General features: G+C 32.1%; 1 protein-coding gene across 1 annotated transcript; it reads right to left on the bottom strand.

Annotated features, from left to right (window-relative positions):
• Positions 1 to 6,021: 6,021 nt before the first annotated feature.
• LOC139524142 (annulin-like) lies at positions 6,022 to 21,679 on the bottom strand. The gene is made up of 16 exons (XM_071318744.1): positions 21,359 to 21,679; positions 20,061 to 20,508; positions 19,087 to 19,320; positions 15,923 to 16,198; positions 15,293 to 15,411; positions 14,664 to 14,777; positions 13,243 to 13,414; positions 12,794 to 12,941; positions 12,228 to 12,331; positions 11,552 to 11,717; positions 11,038 to 11,168; positions 10,176 to 10,258; positions 9,311 to 9,521; positions 8,565 to 8,725; positions 8,098 to 8,231; positions 6,022 to 6,749 (listed from the first exon to the last, which is right to left on the bottom strand). Exons 2-16 carry the CDS (start codon positions 20,506 to 20,508, stop codon positions 6,608 to 6,610), a joined length of 2,643 nt encoding a protein of 880 aa, XP_071174845.1. The 5' UTR covers positions 21,359 to 21,679; the 3' UTR covers positions 6,022 to 6,607.
• Between the last annotated feature and the right edge of the window lie 450 nt (positions 21,680 to 22,129).

The raw sequence follows: 22,129 nt of genomic DNA, 5'->3' as shown, positions 1-22,129 counted from the left end.
TACATGAGTAAGACATTTATCTAGCTAACACTTCCAATGACCCTACATTTGCTCAAAAGGAGTATTCAGGTTTTAAGAGTTATCTTGTACGCTCGATGAAGTAGATACTGGCATGGATTTACATGATATACGTTTAGACAAAGAGTTCGGTGGGAAAGGAATGAAAGGTAGGATACTGATAAAGTCACAAGATACCGATGTTCTGAACTTATGCGTTTATTACTTCCCCTCCATGCAGCATACGCTTGAGTTATGTTTTCAAACAGGCACTATAACTTGCACACAAGATTTACGCCGCTATATACCTGTCCACGAAATATGTAAACGTCTCGGGTTTTCCATCTGTAACATTCTACCAGCCGCACATGCTGTAACATGATGCGATACATCATCCCTGTTTAGGATCGAGATCTTGATGCTAGGTTGAATGATCTCAAGTCAAAACTCAAAATGGATCATTGTGACCTAAACAATTTGAGCGTAACATTGGCTACAATTTAAAAATGTTCCCTTGTCAAACGTCCTCCTTGTGAATCTACTTTAAAATAATGTGTAATAAGAGCTATACTCCAGACATAAATTTGATGTCTTTCCATATCTATCATTACAGATTTATGTCGATATCAGGCAATTGACATACTATGGTATCATTATTATTCGTTAGATACCAATTTTCGTGGGTTTCGTGGGTACAAGTGAACGGCAAATTCAAATGTTCAACAAATAACGTATTTTCAATAGGCTTTATATACAGAGATTGGCAACACCACGAAATCAAGTATCCACGAATATGCAAGTTTTCAGCAATCCACATAAATTGATAACCACGAAAATAAATGAATCAACAGTATGTCAAAATGTAAATAATCGTCTGGTTGCAGTTAGAAACATTGATGACGACGAAGATGTATATGTATAAGGTTTAATTATTCTGTTTTACCTTATGAATCATTGCTATCGAATGAAAATTCAGCAGTCCATAATATTTTCTAAACAATTGGAAATAAAACATTTACTCAATTTTGAAATCGTTGAAAATATAGTAATAATCTATTACTATCAATCTTTCCGCTATATAGATGATATTCTTTCACTAAATAATTCAAAATTTGGTGACTATGTGGAACGCATCTATCTCATCGAACTAGAGATAAAAGATACTACAGATACAGTTAAGTCGGCCTCATATCTTGACTTACATATAGAAATTGACAATGAGGGTCGGTTGAAAACAAAACTTTACGACAAAAGAGATGACTTCAGCTTTCCAATTGTGAACTTTCCATTTCTAAGTAGCAACATTCCAGCAGCACCTGCATACGGGGTATATATCTCCCAATTGATACGATATTTCCGTGCTTGCATTTCCTATAATTATTTTCTTGATAGAGGGTTGCTGCTCACAAGGAAGCTTTTAAACCAAGAGTTCAAAATGGTGAAGTTGAAATCATCCCTTCGTATATTTTACGGACACCATCACCAGTTGGTTGGCCGTTATGGAATAAACGTTTCACAAATGATTTAGAATATGTTCCTTACGTCGTAACTACAATCCCCTTCCCTTTCATAAATGTGACCTACCGATTTAGACTAGCTACCGGATTTGTTATCACATAAGCAACACGACGGGTGCCACATGTGGAGCAGGATCTGCTTACCCTTCCGGAGCACCTGAGATCTCCCCTAGTTTTTGGTGGGGTTCGTGTTATTTATTCTTTAGTTTTCTATGTTGTGTCGTGTGAACTATTGTGTGTCTGTTTGTCTTTTTCATTTCTAGCCATGGCGTTGTCAGTTTATTTTCGATTTATGAGTTTGACTGTCACTTTGGTATCTTTCGTCCCTCTTCTATGTAGTGGGGAAAGATATGTAAAACAAACAAATACAAAACTGCCATATGGTCTCTAACCTTGACGTGGTTGGTGGGCTTTAACTACAGGAGACCATAGAACATAGCAGGTAATGCTAGCATCGATCATAAGTTTCTATTTGAATTTGTTCTTCTTTTTTTTTGCCTTGCTGTTGTTAGCTTGTCTTTATTTTTTAAAGTTTTTAATGTCCTTTTGGTTTCTCCTGCCTTTTGTGTTTGTTATTATTTGAAGAAATACATCGGTGCTGTTTTTGTGCTCATTTAGTCATCTGGATATGTAGGGATGGAGTGTTTTACCTGTTTCTAATAGACATTTAACTTTAATCCCATTTTTCTCCGTTTTCAGTATTTTTTTTCTGTAAAGCAAAGCTATACACAGAGCTTTATATTTAACCAAGTTTGACGTTAATGTTACACAAATTTCGAAACAAATCATTATAAATATATATATATGCTTTCACACCCAATAGCAGATTTTTGATATTAACCTAGAAATTGACGAACACCTGACTATCAAACGACGTGAAAAACACATTTTGTTTTCGACTAATTATTAAAGTTAAGATCTAAAAATCATTTTAAAATCTTACTTGTAATTAATTGAAAATTTCAAATTTGCACACTATATGCAAAAAGGTAATCTAAAGTCATTTTTTGGCGATAAAAATGTAAAATAAGTTCTTACTGTAGATACAAAAGATATTTTTCTATAAATTAGTTGTTTTTATTTTGCTCCAAACGCATATATGTAGGAGAAACAAGCTATCTAAATATGACTGCATTTTTCTGGAATTTTTGCTTTGACTTTTGACCCTGATTAAACAAAAATGTGACCACGGAAGACAACGACGATAACGGAATTTCGATGAGGCTTGTTCTCCTCTTTCCAATGATATAAAATATAGTCGTGTGTTATTCCGTTAAGGCAAATTTATCAAATTTGATGATTGGGCACCCTACTTTAACGATATTTAGTACGTAACGTAATGCCTAGTCGATCCTTATAGACTTAAAGCATACCCCATTAGTTGAACTTTGTATTTGCAATGATAAGGACTTATAATAAAGATAAGGAATCTTTTTTAAACAATTATTTTACAGGATTAGCTACGATAGCAGTTGTATCTGTTGGTGGCGCTGTTCTTACTTCAATTGTCTTGTTCAAGATAATTCAAAACGCCACACACTTGCGAATGTTAAAAAAAGTTGGTGTAAAGGTAATATTATAATAAAAATGTACAAACGGTTCTATTGCATCAGCTAAATTACTCGTATTCCTTGCATAAATTAAGAATATAATTTTAAAAGTCTCTCATTGAAATTATCATTTTATCTCATAACCACTCAACATGTACATTGTAATGGATTCAAAATTAAAAACATGCAAAATAATATGAATATGTTTTAAGATTAAATAAATAACTGCTAAAAAGGAAGTATTCTCCGTTAGTCATGTCAGTGACCAGAACGTTTGTTATAAGAATCTTTCACATTGTATATTTCATTGATAATCATTATTGTATACAGATACATATGTCGTTATGTGCATATTGCATGTTAAATGTTGGATACTATCTTAATGACACTGCGACATTTCAGAAATGCTAGCTAATTATACGAATCGAAGAGAGGATGTCAATTAAACAGCAGCTCAGTAAAAAGATACTGTAAATTCAGATATTCATGCATGCATTTATTATTGCGATTTTTCATAAATGGACAACAATGCAAGTTATGTTAATTCGATTTGGAAAGAAAGTACAAACATGTTTATATTCCAGTTGTCAGAATGCGGGTCCTTATTATTGTAATACTCAAACAGCCGCATTATTCACATTGATAAATAAAAAAAATCGCAATAATTTCTAAATGTACAGTAAAATGTAGAGTCTAAAACTAGACATTTTATGTACAGTAGATGTCGTCTGTTTATGTATTTCATATGTGTTTCTCGTTTTCCGTTTTTGTATAGCTCAGACTGTTGGTTTTCCCGTTTGAAAGGTTTGCACTAGTACTTTTTGGTGCCCTTTATAGCTTGCTGTTCGGTGTGTGCCAAGGCTCCTTGTTGAAAGCTGTACCTTGACCTATAATGGTTTACTTTTATAAATTGTTAGTGATGGAGAGTTTGCTCATTGGCACTCATACCACATCTTCCTATATCTAATTATTGTTCAATTCTGAACGCTCCTTGGAGTTTTAATTTATTTTCATATAATTACATAAATAAAGTTTTCATGACATAGTTGATTTTGTAAAACACACGTTCCTTTTTTTAAACTTTAATTGCTATGTTATAACAGGATGTTGAGACCATAAATAATGCAGACCCAGACAAAGAGGCAACACAAGGCATTGATGATGAAGGATTTGTGTCCGAAGTATCTCAACAATGGCAAAACAATGCTCCAATTCAAAGTACTATGTAAAATACTTATCAAATTGCTGATTATTTGTCCTGTTTTTTTTTTGCTTATTTATTATAAATGTTTCCAGATGGATGTTATGGAATAGTTGATACAAACTTATCACATTAATTTATATATTTAAGTGCCGCTCAAGTGGTTTATTTGGCGATGTTGAATTAATTTTGTTCAATTTATTTCATAGCAATACAAATATTATGAGCTACCGTTTGTTTTCTCCTATGAGAAGAAATGAGTTGTTTTTCTTTTTAATAATAATAACTAGGTTATGAAACGATTAAAACATAACTTAGCGTGTCTTGTTTTAAAACGGGATTTTATAAATACACATCAACGACGATTTTCTATATAGCGGTTAACTCCTACCTACCGTACTGTCTGTCGATACTTTTACCTTTGGCATTGCACGAGTGATGTCTTCTTTGACTGTCTATAACGTTAAACTGCTAAATCTCTGGGGTGTTATTTAGTAGATTGTAGTCTCTGATGCATGCTTTTTTTATTATCAATTGTTTTTAGCTTTCAGTAACTGCGAGTACTCCCAACTCGTACTTTCGTGTTAATTTAATCTGTTTGTACAATTTGTTATGATTTTTTATTATTCAATGTTTACTTATTCAGTGATATATCTCGTCTCTTTATTTTTAATATATGCCAGCTTTGTGTTTTGGTATGACTAAAACATTTCAATTCTGTTCTAGTACTATGAAAAAACAAAATTATTCATTTTGTAAAAATATTTCCGTTATGTTGATTAATAAACATCTGTATGATAGGGATGCCGATATTAAAGGTTTTCAACTTAACAATTAATGATATACTGGGGCGTGAAAGTTTTTTTTCGAGGCAATGAAGATGTAATAGGTATTTGAACATTTTTGTAACAAATTACAAACTTTATGTGAGAGGGGCGGGGCATTAATCATAGAAGGACCCTTCTTTGCACTGAAAAGGTCTTGTCATGAAAAATATACCCTTGTGGTTTAACACTAATAAAACTTGAAGTAGTTGTTGAAACATAAGACGAGATATGTATGATTCAGCTTGACATTCAGTACTGGTATATATATTTGTGTGAGTACTTACCAAACCAGAGGCAATTTTTGTTTTACATGTATGTCATATTGTTATAGGAAATAAGATTTTTCCTAGATTTAAAAAAAAAATGGCTGTCGGTATGCAACATAAAATGTTTTACTTTATATTATAATACTTTGTTTGGCTTTATAACTATTTTGATCTGATCGTCAATGATGAGACTTGTGTAGACGAAACGCACGTCTTGCGTATCATATTATAATCCTGATAACTATTTACACCACTTGGTCGATGCCACTGCTGGTGGACGTTTTTTCCCGAGGGTATAACCAGCCCAGAAGTCAGCACTTGTTGGTGTTGACATAAATATCAATGATATGGTCATATTCTTTTATAAATTTCCTGTTTACAAAACTTTGAAATTTTCAAAACTAAGGATGTTCTTATCCCAGGAATAGATTATCTTAATCGTATTTGGCACAACTTTTTGGAATTTGTGGTCCTCAATGCTCTTCAACTTTGTACTTGTTTGGCTTTATAACTATTTTGACCTGAGCGTCACTGGTGAATCTTGTATAGACGAAACGCGGGTCTGACGTATTATATTATAATCCTGGTACCTTTGATAACTAATTATAATAATGTCATACCGATAGCATATTTACCATGGTCATCATTAAGGAAAACACAACATTTGCATTGGAGACCACAGTTTTAATCTAAACATATAACATTAACAATATGTAATGAAAATACTAACAAGTCATATAACAAAAGGATATCAGTATAAAAGAAAACTATCTGATTAATAAAAAATACTAACAGTTCATATAAATAATGACAACAAAATGATATAATTTAAAAAAAAAACAACAACTATCTGATTAAGTGCATTGCTGCTATATAAGTAAGGTTGAAAAAAAATTGCAATTTGTTTAGTTAAATGATAGAGCAAATTATTCACTCATCATTCTTTATTCCGACTACTGCTATAATTGTAAACTCTGTAAATAATATAAGTATAAAACTTATGTATAAGTTGTGCTAATATAATTTTATTCATACATCTTTCTATCATGTCAATTTTCAAATATTATTGATCCCAGTGTGAATTGAGCATTGCATGGTTCTCATATCAAAGCGGAAGACTACGGCTTATATAAGAAATAACTACATTGTTTTATATTAAAAGCAAGTTTGTTTTTATTTTTCTATAAAATGCAACTACATTAAATATAAATAAAACAATTGTTCTAACTTTAAAATACAATTTTCATTTTTATGGCTCAATTTCAATATTTGCATAGCCAGTAATATCTTTGATCTCCACACAATCCAGAGTGACGTTCATGGTTATTCTTCCATATCTTTTGGCCTTTATTGTAATTGAGTGCTTCCATGTTGAATTTGCAGGAATGTCGCTAGAACATGAAATGAAATATAACTAAACAAGAACAAATGTGAAATACACTCATATATAGACACAGGTGTATAGAATATGCATAATTGATAAATCATAGCCGTCATGGGTGGTATGTTTAGGCACTTGGTGCAGAATTTAGTTGCTTCTCCTGGAAGAGGCATGTTAGACCCCATACATGCTGATGCAATAACTATTGTCTATGTGTAAAATAGCAACGTTTATCGCAAATAAGGCTTTTGTTGCCAATCATTCGTTAAAAAGTCTACGTTTTGTTTAACATCTCGGATTAGTTAATCAAACACAAGGACCTTGTTGAAATGTATCTGTGACTGAATGTTACAAAGAGAAATATATTTTTGCATCATACAATTAGATGAACTCAAATTTTGGTACAATTTCCACTTTCGTTTAAAAAAGGGCTTGATGCTGTCCATTTATTTAATTAGTTTGACGCTTTTGACTATTTATAACCCAAGGACGAACATCGATAAAAGAAAATAATCTACGGTAAATAATTTACTAAAAGGGAAGCTTAGATAAAACATGTCACAGAAAGACAGTTGAAAGTTTTCTTTGTCATTCAGATATGATTTTTTGAAAAATGTAAATTTAAATGAAGTAAAACAGTGTCCTTGTTAAAGCAATATACAAAATGTACTTATATTGGATGCCGAATTATATTCTGAATGCCAGTCTTAGACATGTTAGAGCCTTCTATTGAATATACGGATACCAAAACTCACTGACTGCACTTATTTCTGTGTGTTTGTTTATTCTACATTGACTGAAGGTAAAGGTGGAAGTTTTAGTTCACACAAAACATGTGAAGCCACGCCCGAAATTTGCGCCTGCTCCAAATCATGATCTTCAGCCTTTTTTAGTATTGTTTGTTATTGTAATCTTGATTTATTAATAAGATTTGGAGTTTATTGTGTTTCCATATCAATGAACAAGTATACATTATTGTTTAGAGGGGGCTAGCTTAAGCCTGTTCCTGGTTGGGGTATTTTTTCACTGCGTTGAAGACCCGTGGTCTTTGGTGATTGTTGTCTCTTCGGCAGATCCTTTATCAAGGCTGTTCAATGATAAATCTATTAATATATAAAGATTCGACAACAACAACATGATAGTTACGGTATCTATGCACTCTTGAAAGTTAAATGTTTCATTAATTACGAGGAAATTAATGAAACATGTAACTTTCAAGAGTGCATAGATACTGTTATAATGATGAATGGAAAATAGGTAAAGCAGTGATAATCACTGTGTGGTTTATCAAGATATCACAATGGTAAGAACCGGTGTAGATCCAACAATAATTGACAAATACGTTTGTTCAAGTTTACCTGATTTTTTCCTCTACGTTCACTATACCGTTAGCTTCAACATGAACAACACATTTCGTCATTGGTTTAGATAACGGGTTTTTCAGAGACACGTTTATTTCAAACGGTTTATATCTTTTTCCAGACTTTGGAGCCTAAAATACATTTAATGTTTTTTAGTAAAAGTAAAATTAAGTACATATTATGTCAACTATTTCTCTTAAAATAGATTTCGTATATCTCCATTGTAAGAATTATCTCTTGTGTGTTACTCAATCATTGAAAATGTCGTTACCTTCAAAATTTGACCAGTAAACGTTACCTTCTTTGTAATATAAATTCAACAAATACAATGCTTACATTTTATTGTAACTTTAGCATGCTTATAGTTTGTATTCTTATCATAGTTTAATATTTTTGTGTGTACAAGACTTTCTTGTATATTAACAAATATTTTATTTCGCAAATGTTACTTCGTTTATTATTACCTCAACTTCTATATCTGGTCTCCTAAGTCTGTAGTCCTCCTCTTTGATGTGTACTTTACCAGTCTCTTTGACTTGAGCCGTAGCAGTTATATTCATCATATATTGCTCTTCGAGATGGTCTAGATAGTCATCGGGTTTCAGTGTAAACTTAAATGTTTCCTCTAAAAAAACGTCCACTCATCCATTTATTAAATTCAACTATGTCAATTCAAAATTGGTACACTAGTTTCTTAATTCATATATTGGGGTAAATTATATGACTGAACTTTCATAATTGTGATGTTTATTTCAAAAGAAACCATAGCGTTGTCGAACATCATACATTTATACATATATCAAGAACAGGTCGCTTTTACAAGAACTAAAAATATTTATAACATCAGATTAAGATATCTTCAAAAACTATTGGAGTTTTATTTATTACATATATCGTTCCAAATCACAAATGATATCAAGCTATAATAAAATATACTTAATGATTCCTATATTAAAGCAGGAAGTATGGAAATTATTTTTCATGACTAAATGAATAACTATGCTGAAAATGGCGTATCTTGTGACAACCATGATTGACTGAAAATCTTAAAACGTTGGGTTTACAGGAAAGTGTACACTTCATCATAAACATCTCCTCAAATTTATTGCCATTTTTTTTTTTTTTTTTTTTTTTTTTTATTGTTTTGCACTTTTATATGTAAAATATACAACATACGAGTAAATTTAAAAGGAGCTACCAAATGAAATACCTTCTTCATATTTCAATCGGATGTCATTGTACCGCTTTTCAGCAAATTCGTCACCAGTTTCACCAGTATAGAGCTTTGGTTCTACACCTATATCCAGGACCGTGATGGTCCGTACTTTATGATCTTTGGATTGGTTTTTTACTTTGACCTCCACGTCAAAATTGCTTCCAAGTAAAATACCGTCATTACCAACAATATCCATCACCACATCCTGTTAATTTTAAGTGTTATTTGTGTCCTAATTGTGTGGACTGAAAACGTACTATTTATTTCGGCAGTTTGCATACAATTTACAGATATCCTATCACAAAACACGACACATCTGTTATCCTGTTTAAATTTTCAAGTAAACACGGTACACAAGGTAAATCTGATATGTAGTCTGCACTTTGAATTCGGTGTTGACATGAATATCAATTATATGGTCATTTTTATAAATTTTATGTTAGTATTAAATATTCGAAATATTAATGATTTTCTTAACCAAAGCAAAGGTAACCTCAGACGTAATTTGCACAACATTTGGGAATTTTGGGTCATCAATGCTCTTCAATGTAGTACTTGTTTGGCTTGCAAACTATTTTGATCTGAGAGTCACTGATGAGTTATATGCAGACGAAATGCGCGACTGAATTATTAAATCATAAGCCTGGTACCTTTAATAACTATATGATATACTACGTATTGAACAAAGTAAACTTTAACATAATTATGTATAGAATTTTACAACGGTGAATACTATGTAAAACCATACTGGATAAGTTAATAGCGATTTTTTTTTCTTGAATTCCATTTTGTTATCATAAGGTTAGAAATGTAAAATCTAAAATACATATTCTTTGATATAACTTCTTGTTTAAATTACCATATGTTCAGCTTCGTCAACTTGTCGTACTTTCTTCGATGCTTTACCAGCATTTTGCACTGCTAGCCGTTCTTCTAAAGTTCCTGTTTACACAACACATATTTATTTACCATTTTACTTGTCAACAGCATAAGACAGATAGTTGATTCGCATTTGTAAGACATTTATGTGTTAGGGAATGATATGGGCTTGTTAGCAATGATTCATTTCCTTATTTTATAACAGATAAAATTCAAATTTTACAGTTCTTTGTTTGGACATTAAGTAAAATCAACAATCAACTAACCATACTTCAGTGGAATTAAAAAATAAAAATATGCTTTGCTACTCTCTTGTTCTGTCATATGCAACGTTTACCATTGATTAACCTCAATTCTACGATGAATATATTATTCTTTCCGGAGTAAATTCAATGTGAAATGGGGGACAACTCTAACTAAATAGATGTATATACCTGCAGTATCTAATATACAATGCAATGTGAAATAAGGAAATGATGTACCCAACAAATACCAATGAAGTAGATGTTTTCAATTATCGATCACAGTATGCACCTTCAACAATGAGCCAAATCGATATCGCATAACGATCTACAATATTCCCGATATGACAAAATGTAAAACAAATTAATAGAAAGAAAGAAAGAAAAAGAAAAAAGAGGTAGGGAGATGTATACTTTTCGTTGAGCAAAAAACTCCTCCACTTAGAAAACTATAAATATATTCTGCAATACCTATATATTTGCAGTCGTCATGGATGGTGAGTGGTTTATTCGGTTTCATATTCTGTGTCTTGCAATATACTTATAATTTTCTTTTTTGACTAATATTTGAAAAAAAATCTAAATAAATTATAAACGTACCTTCTTTGTATTTATATTCATGTGTAATATCAAGACGTCCATCATCTTTACCCCAATTCCATGGAAATAGTGACTGATTTTTATCGTATGGTTTACCATCTGGCTCTTTCGTACTTATATTTTTACCAACTCTGAAATCAAAAGTGAGGATGAAATATCGTCCTACCATTTACTACTGTTGTGTTGTAAATATTTTTTAAACTTGTATGTAAAGTTGGGATATTATCTTTAAGTCAAAACTGTTAATTTATAAACTAGGTTTTTTGTGGCCAAATTAGAGTTGATCAATAGCCCTATTTATAAACGTGTTAATATACTCCACAAACATTCTATACATATATCAAAATCTCATTTGATCGAAATTATATCAACACTCACAAGTTTTTAAAGCTAGATGCAATAAGGCAAAACCAGGAAACTTTCCCCAATGAATTACTACTGTATTTTTAAAGACTGTCAATTTAAACTCACTCGATTTAAGCAAGCGAAACAGATATATATATATATACTCTACCTAGATGTGTCTACATCAAGTTTTTCCCATTTCGATGATGAAAGTTTAACCCATTTAATAACATCAGCGTTTACTTCAGCAAATACAAATGGCAGGTCATACTGCATTCTACCAAGTTCTCCTCGCTTTATTGCAGTAACTGGAGCAGGTCCACACCTGTAAACACCTGTTGGAAAACGACGACAACTCTGCATTGATTTAAGTAAAACATTGAAATTCCAAAGAAACAAGAATGTGTCCCAAGTACACGGATGCCCCATCCGCACTATCATTTTCTATATTCAATGGACCGTGAAATCTCTAATTTTGCTTTAAAATTGGAAAGATCATATCACAGAAAACATGTTTACTAAGTTTCAAGTTGATTGGCCTTCAGCTTCATCAAAAACTACCTCGACCAAAAACTTTAACATGACGCGGGACTAGACGGACGGACGAACGAACGGACGCACAGACCAGAAAACATAATGCCCATAAATGGGACATAAAAATAAAATGTTCAACATGTTGGTAGTCTTAACACATATTCTATCTCAAATTATTGTTACAATAAATCTGTTCTTATGATAAATGCATCAGAATCTGGAAATCATTCTTTTTTACTAATTTCAATTTCTGGTAACCGGCATTGTACAAATGTATGCAATCAAATTAACAGTGAATATATAAAAATTACCTCCACTAACTTCTTGTGGTGTTGCATCAATGACTTGCCAACCATCATAGCCGTTCCCAAGATCATTTCGGGTCATCCAACACTCATTCCATACATGGAAATTCCTGGTAAAAAAGCAATATATGTGCAATCGAAAATGTTATTATACTTCATTATCACCAAATTTAATGTTTGAGTGACGGTTAATGAATGGACTGTTGACTGGAATAATACCGGTAAATCAAGAGAGTTGTCTTCAGCACTGAACAGTTGAGAAGGTTAACTATGTTTGTGGGATATTTTCCTGAGCATCCGTATCATAACAATCTTAGAGTCTGAGACAATTTCAATGCTACAAACACTTTGTTTGGTTACTTTAAATGAAAGGACTGGACTAGATATAATTAGACAAAATTAATAAAACATTTCAATACATATGAATTAAACATTTTACGTAGGTCAATGATTGATTTTGATTTGTCCTCCGCTTTTTTCCTTCAAGATTTTAGGCTTTCTTCTGTTGTAAGCCAATTTATATATATATTACGTTCCTACTGTGTAAGTTTGTCTAAGCCAAAGAAACTAACCATACTGAATCGCCAGTTTTAAGTCTTTTAAGTTTTCCAGTCTTTTTATCTTTTTCATATTCTTCATCAATAGCTACACTCCCATCTGAGTCGTGGGCCGAACTAAAGTTTGTTACACTCCGACACGGCAGTCCTAGTGCTCGACATACTGAAATATAATGAATCAACATTTCACATAAATGAAACATTATCGTCTTGTGTATCAAATACTATGTTTAAATGCTTTTAAACATACAATAAATTCTCTTAATGAAGTTACGTACACTACTTATGCATTTGAAATACAAATAGAAAATGTAAAATTCTATTTTGAAGTCATCCAAACACATTAAGAGCCATTAATTTTAGTGTGTAAAAAATAATTTGCATGGATTTTCATCAATGTTTTACAAATGACATAGGGAGTAGTGTTGTAGGAAATATACGAACAAACTAACGGACATACTAACCAGTTGTGGTTATTGCTGAGAAAACCCAACACTGTCCGTATTTTACGCTCTCTTTTGTTTCGTCATATTTGTTGAGAATACTTTCACTGCTAGACCACATGGTTGGTGACATTCCATCCTCATATTTCCCACTCCAATTTCCGATCAGAACACCACCATCATTTGCATTTACCTTCAAAAGGAATATAAATGATTATGATCCGTTAAGTGGAGCTTATCTTTTATGTAAATCAGACTAAGAACGTCGAATAAAAGTATTAAATACTTTCTTTTTTAAATTTTACTCGAGGGACCGTAAATCGTAAATATATGAAAGGATTATTAAACAGGCAAATCAATCAATCAATGTAAAATAAAAGAAATAAAAAAGCAAAAATATAAAATCTTTAGCATGCATACAAACTTTTTATGCCCCACCTACGATAGTAGAGGGACATAATGTTTTCTAGTCAGTGGGTCCGTCCGTTCGTCCCGCTTCAGGTTAAAGTTGTTGGTCAAGGTAGTTTTTGAAGAAGTTAAAGTCCAATCAACTTAAAACTTAGTACACATGTTCCCTATGATATGATCTTTATAATTTAAATGCCAAATTATATTTTTATCCCAATTTCACGGTCCATTGAACGTAGAAAATGATAATGGGAGTGGGGCATCCGTGTACTATGGACACATTCTTGTTATTTATTATTTTGTACTTAAACCAGACTGTAAGTTTTCTCGTTTGAATTGTTTTTACATTTGTCAACAAATCATATTAATTACCTTATGCAAAAAATGAACTATTTAAATGCCAAAAACAGGCTCAAGCAAGAGCCAACCGTGCAATACCATCATGGTAGTGAAGGTTGTTAAAAGTCACCTTCATCATCATCATCATTTGTCAAACTTTAACCTAAAACTTGCACTATCATTTTCTATGTTCAGTGGACCGTGAAATTGGGGCCAAAAGTCTAATTTGGCAATTAAATTAGAAATATCATGTCATAGGGGTCATGTGTACTAAGTTTGAAGTTGATTGGACTTCAACTTCATCAAAAACTACCTTGACCAAAAACTTTAACCTGAACGAACGGAAGGACGGACGGACGGTCGCACAGACCAGAAAACATAATGCCCCTCCACTATCGTAGGTGGGGCATAAAAATGAATTGGAAAACATACGGTATACAGAAACAAATGGTTGTCGCTCAGTAAATAAAATGCTCCTGACTTTGGACGCGCAAATACAGAATGTACCAGGAGTAAACATGACTTTGTGGTTAACTTTATCTTTTGTTTTATACGTAGATCGTTTGTCAAGTATTTCAATGAGTGAACGAAGCATCAATATATAGATTCACAAAGGTTTACTGAGATTTCCGAATGCCCGATGCTTGTACAATTTTTCATTTTTTTCTCAAAGGTATATCATATTTAAAACTTACGACTTCTGTAATAGCTCTTGACAACTTAATTGGGTCGCTCATATCAATTGTTGGCTGACCACCAAAATGTTCCAGTAAAAGGTCCAAACTTATCTCCAAAACCTTATTTTCAAACTACAACAAAACAAATAATATCACATATATATATGAACAATTCCGTAAAAATAATATATCACTTTTAACTTTCAAACTATCCTTTTGAATTCGTACGCACATGACCACTGAGTTGGTTTTTTTAGCGATATTTTTGTTTTGGCTTTGGTATTTGGTTGCTTCCTTTGTATTTTCCCCTCTTTTTACATATACAGGCTAAAAATCAGATTAAAAAAACTCATTAGCGACATGCTATATCAGGATAGTCGTCTGTTCTGCAAATACGCAATGTATCCTCTTGTCGATTGTGACATAATGACAAAGTTTGAATGCCATCGTCAGGTGGTTGGTGGATAGCAGGAGACCCTTACCCTGTCCACGCATCCGGAATCCCAAATTTTTATTTGATTTTTTTTTTTTTTTATTTTTGTTACCTTGATTTGTTTTTCCATGTCGTTTTGTGAGTATTTCATCGTTTTAACGCAGTTGATACAATAAATATGTTATTATACAAGTATTTCAAATCAAAATTATACCTGCGCAAAGTTCCAAACTTTTGCGTTGATTTGTTTATAGTTGCCTTGAAAAACAGCTCCAGTGTCATTTAAAACATATTCATTTAACAGACTGGTTGTTGCTAGGTAGCATTCGTCATCTATAATAGACAAAGCTTTATTAATTATGGATACTATGATTGAAATAACGCGTAAAATGAGGTACAACACTTTATATTTTTTAACATTTTCAAATCAGTATTTACATAAAATGTATCGTCAAACTGTATAAGAAGTCTTGTAGCAGATGCACCAGAAGAAAATAGTGTTAACGTTTAGAAAGACAAAATCTTGAACACAATAATTGTTATTGCTTTGTTAAAAGAGATAAACGTGGAGTTATTCGTTTGTAAAACACAAAAACAAACCACACGAAACAAAAGATGTAAAAATAACTACGTTTCCTTCGACTTTCTAAATTTTATTATAATTTCATCAATATGCGTTTTCGTGTTTTATATGTTATATGTTATATGTATAATTACTTGACATTAAATGTATCTTTGAATTTGAAATTTTTATTTTGATCTTGAACTTAAACTTACGTCGCAACATTTTTGTAATTGCTTTTTCTGGTTATCTACTTATATGGAGTATATAATTATTACTTACGTTCACACCATGGATTCAATAAAATAGTTATATCGCTGCCACTTGTATACTTGAATAACAAGGGGTCATCTTCCGCTTGGATTTTCGATGACGTAAGAATAGAGAATTCCCATTCCCCAATGATGCAGTTGCATGCAGGTGTAATCTCTACTTTGATTGTGTTGCCTTTTTTCTCAACCATCTTAGCATACCATTCGGAATGATGACCGGTACCATTGGCATTTTCATCCATATCGAATTCAACAGCTGTACCTTTCGGTGGTTTCGGTCTAGATCCTTAATTAAAGAAAAACATTAATCATTATACCACATAGCATCTGTATTTGTTGAAACAAATAAGTACATGTACTGCAAATATCAAAACATTATTTTCGTGCAGTTTAGGAATTTTGATTGTTAGGGTCAAACTTGTTGGTATTGATTTTTGTGTAGGTTTTTATTTATTCTTTAAAAAACTGATTTATGCACAGGAATTTTTGCACTTTGGGCGCATGAAATCATTTAATGTTCTGTTTTTATATATTTGGACTGTAATAAGATTAGCTTAAAGCGGCACGCTATCTACTATTATTTACCCCCCCCCCCCCCCCTCCCCCCCCCCAAAAAAAAATACCCTTTATAAATAACCAGAGAAATGGCAAAAAACATTCTTTAAGAAAAGTGTTTTACTCTTAACTCTTTATAGATACATGTATAGCTCTTCTTTTTTTTTTTATTGATCTTTTTGGTGTTCAAACTACAGTGCATACATACATTTTTACAATACATAAGTGAATGACATGACATGTATGGCATTGTTATACTATTGACATTATGCAAATAAGACATAGTAAAAAATTACAAGATAGTGGTGTGAATATTCAGTATATGATACGTCTTAAGAATACTTTGGAATACATTATAGTTTACTATAACAATATTAAAAAATAAATTTAATTAAATAGCTTTCATAAATTCCCCCCATCTGTTGGCAAATGACTCGTGTTTGTCTTTAGAAATATATAAATATTCTAATATCTCCAGACGTCTTTTCAAAAATTTAAGAAAAGCTTGCACAGATATGAACAGTCTGTCTAGTTGTGTGTTCTTTACATAATAAAATGTAATATTTTGCCTGTAGAATGCAATAATTTAGAACTAAGTTATCAGAACTCAATACACCAAAAATGACACTGCCTTTATTCAAGAATAGTTTTTCTCCAAAAACTGAATACCACCAATTTGAAAAATCTCTCCAAAATTGTTTTATTTCTGTACATTCAAAAAATTTAGGCTCTATAGTTTCTGTTTCTTTACAACTGGCACATTCATTAGTTAAGGAAAGTTTATATTTTTCAAGAAGATAATTATGTTAGACTATTCTGTGTAGTAATTTATATTGAAAAGCTTGTAGTTTGCTTTCTATAGTACATTTGAAAGCTAATGAATAAATATTTTTCCATTGTTTGTCACTAATTTCTATATTAAAACTTTCTTCCCATCTTTGTTGTGAAATAGGAGAAACACTTCCCCGATCGATAAAAAGTGAATATACACCTTTAATCTGGACTGTAATAAGATTAGCTTAAAGCGGCACGCTATCTACTATTATTTAACCCCCCCCCCCCCAAAAAAAAAATACCCTTAATAAATAACCAGAGAAATGGCAAAAAACATTCTTTAAGAAAAGTGTTTTACTCTTAACTCTTTATAGATGCATGTATAGATCTTCTTGTTTATGTTTATTTTTTTTTCTGATTAACCTCTGTTTACAGTTTCTTTCATTTTAAGCTATAAAAGATTGATAATAACGTTAAAAAAAAACCAACAACAAAAAAATCAAATCCAGAAAGATAAACTTCCTAAAAGAAATCGACGGATGATTTTGGCTATGTTGAATTGATAATATCATACTATCCTGATTATTTTTGTTTACTGTATTTTCTTTTTATTATAGAAATTAAGGTAAAAAAAAATCATGATTGTGTTTATGTTATTGTTTTCTAATTTTGTATCATTGTTGCTATCTATAGGATATCAATATCTACTGTATATTTTATAGCAAACACACAATTGAAAAAAGTCTTTATTCAAGGGCAGTTCCTTTAACTCCTTTAAGGGATCGACTGTTGATTTAGATTTCTAATATCATATTCTACTGATCAATTTTTCAATCTAAAATTCTCTCTTGTATAATTGCCGCAAAAATAATTTCCTAAAGGAATTCATTTGATGAAATCCGACGTATTGACCTAATTTGTAGATCTTGTCCTAGTTTTGCGCCCCGTCCATCAGTACACAGAAAGCTTTGAAAGTAGAAAGGCGATAATTGGTGCTCTGTGTCTTGCTCCTTAATCATTAAAAAGCCCGTCACGTTACTGTTATTTATAGAATGAAATTCAAAACAGTGTGGCTGTGGCCATTGATTGACACATTAAATTCATCCATTGACTGGGACAATTTAGGTGAACGTTTGTATGTAACGACCACTTCTCACTATGTACTTTTTAAAGACACTTAAACTATGGGGTCACCAAAGGTTCTCAACACCTGAATAAAGTAATTCGAAAAATTAATCAGAAATAACGCGATGTTTTGATTTATATCAATTATATAAATCAAAACATAAAGGTTATTCCCGATTAATTTTTCGAATTATTTTACAATTAAAGGCGTTAAGAAACCTTTGGTGACCCCACAGTTTAAATGTCTATCGTAGGTACGTCGTGAACAGTGGTCGTTACAGACAAACGTTCAAGTAAATTGTCCCAGTCAATGGATGAATTTAATGTGTCAATCAATGGCCACAGCCACACTGTTTTGAATTTCATTCTATATATATACAATACTGTCCGAATATTTAAGCATGTACATTATCACCATATCCACACTAAATGGGAAATAAAATCAGACTCCTTTTTAAATACCTCTTTCAGAGAGTGAATTGAAAATGGTACATAATTTCAATGCTTTAAACACATCGTAGATACCAGGCTTACAACTTTGTACGACAGACGCACGTTTCGTCTACACAAGACTTATCAGTGACGATCGAAAAAGTTACAGAAAAAGACCAAATAAAGTACAAAATTGAAGACCATTGAGGACATACAATGCCAAATACACTAAATATGTAGGTTGCATGAAGCGTTTCTATTCTATCAATATTTTTTTCAGAAGCTTACCAGTTGTGAAACAGAACTCTAAATCGTTCTCCTTCTTGTCATATTCTCTGTCAAAAGTAATGGTCAATGTGAAGGACTGACCCCTACGGACAACCAACTCAGCTGGAAGTTTTTTGCTATCGCCCTCTCTTACTCTTTCCTCGGTGCATTCGAATTTGTCTGTGTGATGATTCTTGGTGTTGAGAGGAATGTTGAAATCGATACCAAGAACATGGAAACGTTTGTTGACTTCCTCTGTGAAACAAAATAAGGAGAAAGTGGTGATCAACTAAGTTCAACTTAGGTTTTGCTTTGCTAAGATTAATTTATTAAGCCTAGGTTTCAATGGTGTTTTCTGTATGTTTGTCTTACCCTTTTGTGTGTTTGTCATCAGTACACATTCGCCGAACTATGATTATAGATTTTCTTTTATAGATCATAATTCGTAAATGAATAAGGCACGTATTGACTGGATTGTTGATAAAGGTTCTACTGTACCGGGTTTTTAATGGTTGTTTTAATTTTCCTGCTAATATCAAAGTTGGTTTGCTCGGTTAAAAAACGACAGGTACGATACATAGTATAGATGTTGTTAAGAAAGCAAGCTAGCTGTGTGATATGTGTTTGAATAGTTGATGATGGCTCTGTGGTGGTCCTTACTTACTAACATCTACGTAAGTTGGTCTCTGGTGGATAGTTATCTGATTGGCAATCAAACTGAAACTTCTTTTTTAATATATACTAATTATTCAAACGCTTGCATTACTTTTTGATAAAAAAAATATACAGTCAAACCTGCTTAAGAGACCACCTGTATTAAGCAAAAACCCGTGTTAAAAGACCACTAATTTTATATCCCTCAGGCTCTGTAGTTGTTATTTCATATAAATTTAACCTGTACTAAAAAAAAACACTTGTCTTAGGAGACCACTTTTTTGCTCTCCCTTAAAGGGTCTCTTAAAACAGGTTTGACTGTATTTGTATTCAGCTAGTACCTTCCTCATCTTGTACAACGGGTTTTTGGTCTATTATTGGTATTTTTTCAGGTGGACTTTTGCTTCTTCGGCCCCGACTTCCACTTCTGTGACGACTTCCACTTCTATGACGACTTCCACTCCTGTGACGACTTCCACTTCTATGACGACTTCCATGTCTCTTACGACTTCCACTTCTGTGACGACTTCCACGTCTCTTACGACTTCCACTTCTGTGACGACTTCCACTCCTATGACGACTACCGCTTCTGTTGCGCCCACGTGATCCAGATCGACGTCTGCACCGCCTTTTGTTCCTTTCCCAACCACATACTTTATCTTTAGGTGGCCCATAACATACTACTCTGCAGTTACTTGAGGAATATTTAGCATCTCTTTCATGATTTTTACGTCTCCTTCTTTGTGGGGAGCGCTTTCCCCTCTTGTCTTTCATCCTTCTCTTATACATCTGAATGATAGAAGCATACGATTATAAAACAAAGTCAAAAAATAAATATTTTTCTTGATTTTATGCCTGCTATAGCTGTTCTGAGAAAAAAAAATCTATTATTAGCTATTCGTATGTCCCTTTTCAACTCAGAGATTATTTTAAATAGTTAATTCTAACTTAGTTTAAATTCAAAAAGGTTGTAATCTTACATTGCAATGCTCTTTTCTTACTTTAATTATTGAACTTAAATTTATGATTCGTAAAACCATTAACTTTGCGACATGTTATTATATCATTTATTTTGAAGCGATTTCGTTTCTTTCAAATAGTTCATTTCATATAATAATAAGGGATTTACTGGTGTGTTTCGTCATGAACATGCATGAAATATGTGCCACTGGACGTAAATCAAACAACAATAAATTAATCACTGACATTGTCAGGTTAATTGAAGACAACAAATAGCATTATACTCAATTTATAGGAATACAAACTTGATATCAACGAAAAACATATTCTTTCAAGAGGCGGCAAACTATTAAGTAAGAAATACTAAGTATAATTATATAGTATATTTTCCCCTCTGTTATGTTTAATTTCTTAATAATCACTAATTATAATCTATACTGCAATAACCTGGTCATGGTTTATGCTTTTATTTATTTGTTATTTTGTTCTAGTAAGCAGATTTTTAAACAAGTCCTTGACTTCGTTGTAAAGATATAAATAAGCAGTTATAAATTCAATAATTCAATATGCCGTAGATTTAAAAAATAATCAATTTACAATAAGTCTTTGTTAACATTTCTTAAATGTCTTATTTAGATCAAATATATACCGACTAAAAAATTAAGTAAAATTGACTCACATTGATTTGGAAATGAAGCAGTCCTCTTAAATTTTTACCCAACTATCAATTGCTTGTTGTTCTATTTTGTTGACATACGGTTTCCGTAGAGACTGGCATCACTTTACGGATAGACGGATACACTTCAGATATATTGGGTTGAATAAAATTGAATTCTATTTTTAAAGGATTTATTTATTTTTACTTTGGTATAGAAATTGGTTTTGCTTACATGAGCATTAAAAAAGTTAAATCGACAGGTAAAATCAATAAGCATGTGATTAAATACAGAAAACATATGCTAGTTACTGATAGATATTTTCCTCATAGTGAAATTTGTTTATATATAGTTAGTTGGGTTGCTTTCTCGGAGACTCCTAATGAGCTATACAAGGTCCTCTTATTTCTTTACATTGAGAGTACAAGTGTACTTTTTAAAGTAGTTATTACTGCTAGTGTTTGCACTAGTTGACAAATATTTACTTTGAAGGGTGGAGTGGAGGGACACTTTTACTTTTTAAAATACTGTTAAAATGGAAACAGATATAAAGACGATGCCCTTGTGTCAAATAACACAAGGAGTCTAAAACAATAAATACAAACTATTATTAAACTAGAAAGTATAATGACCTTTGAGATGTCTTTTGAGTTAAGTATTACTAGTTCATCTTCTTAATTTATTCATTGCACAGCTCATAAAATATGCTCTGCTGAAATGCAGAACGGTGTTCCCTGGCAGATTGTTTAAATATTCTTCACATTTAAGGAAACATTTGGGTACTCGGGAACCTA

The sequence above is a fragment of the Mytilus edulis genome, chromosome 5 (genome assembly GCF_963676685.1).
Source record: "Mytilus edulis chromosome 5, xbMytEdul2.2, whole genome shotgun sequence".
NCBI lineage: Eukaryota > Metazoa > Mollusca > Bivalvia > Mytilida > Mytilidae > Mytilus > Mytilus edulis.
The sequence above is the reverse complement of the archived record's forward strand: the minus strand, read 5'-3'. Positions and strand labels throughout refer to the sequence as shown.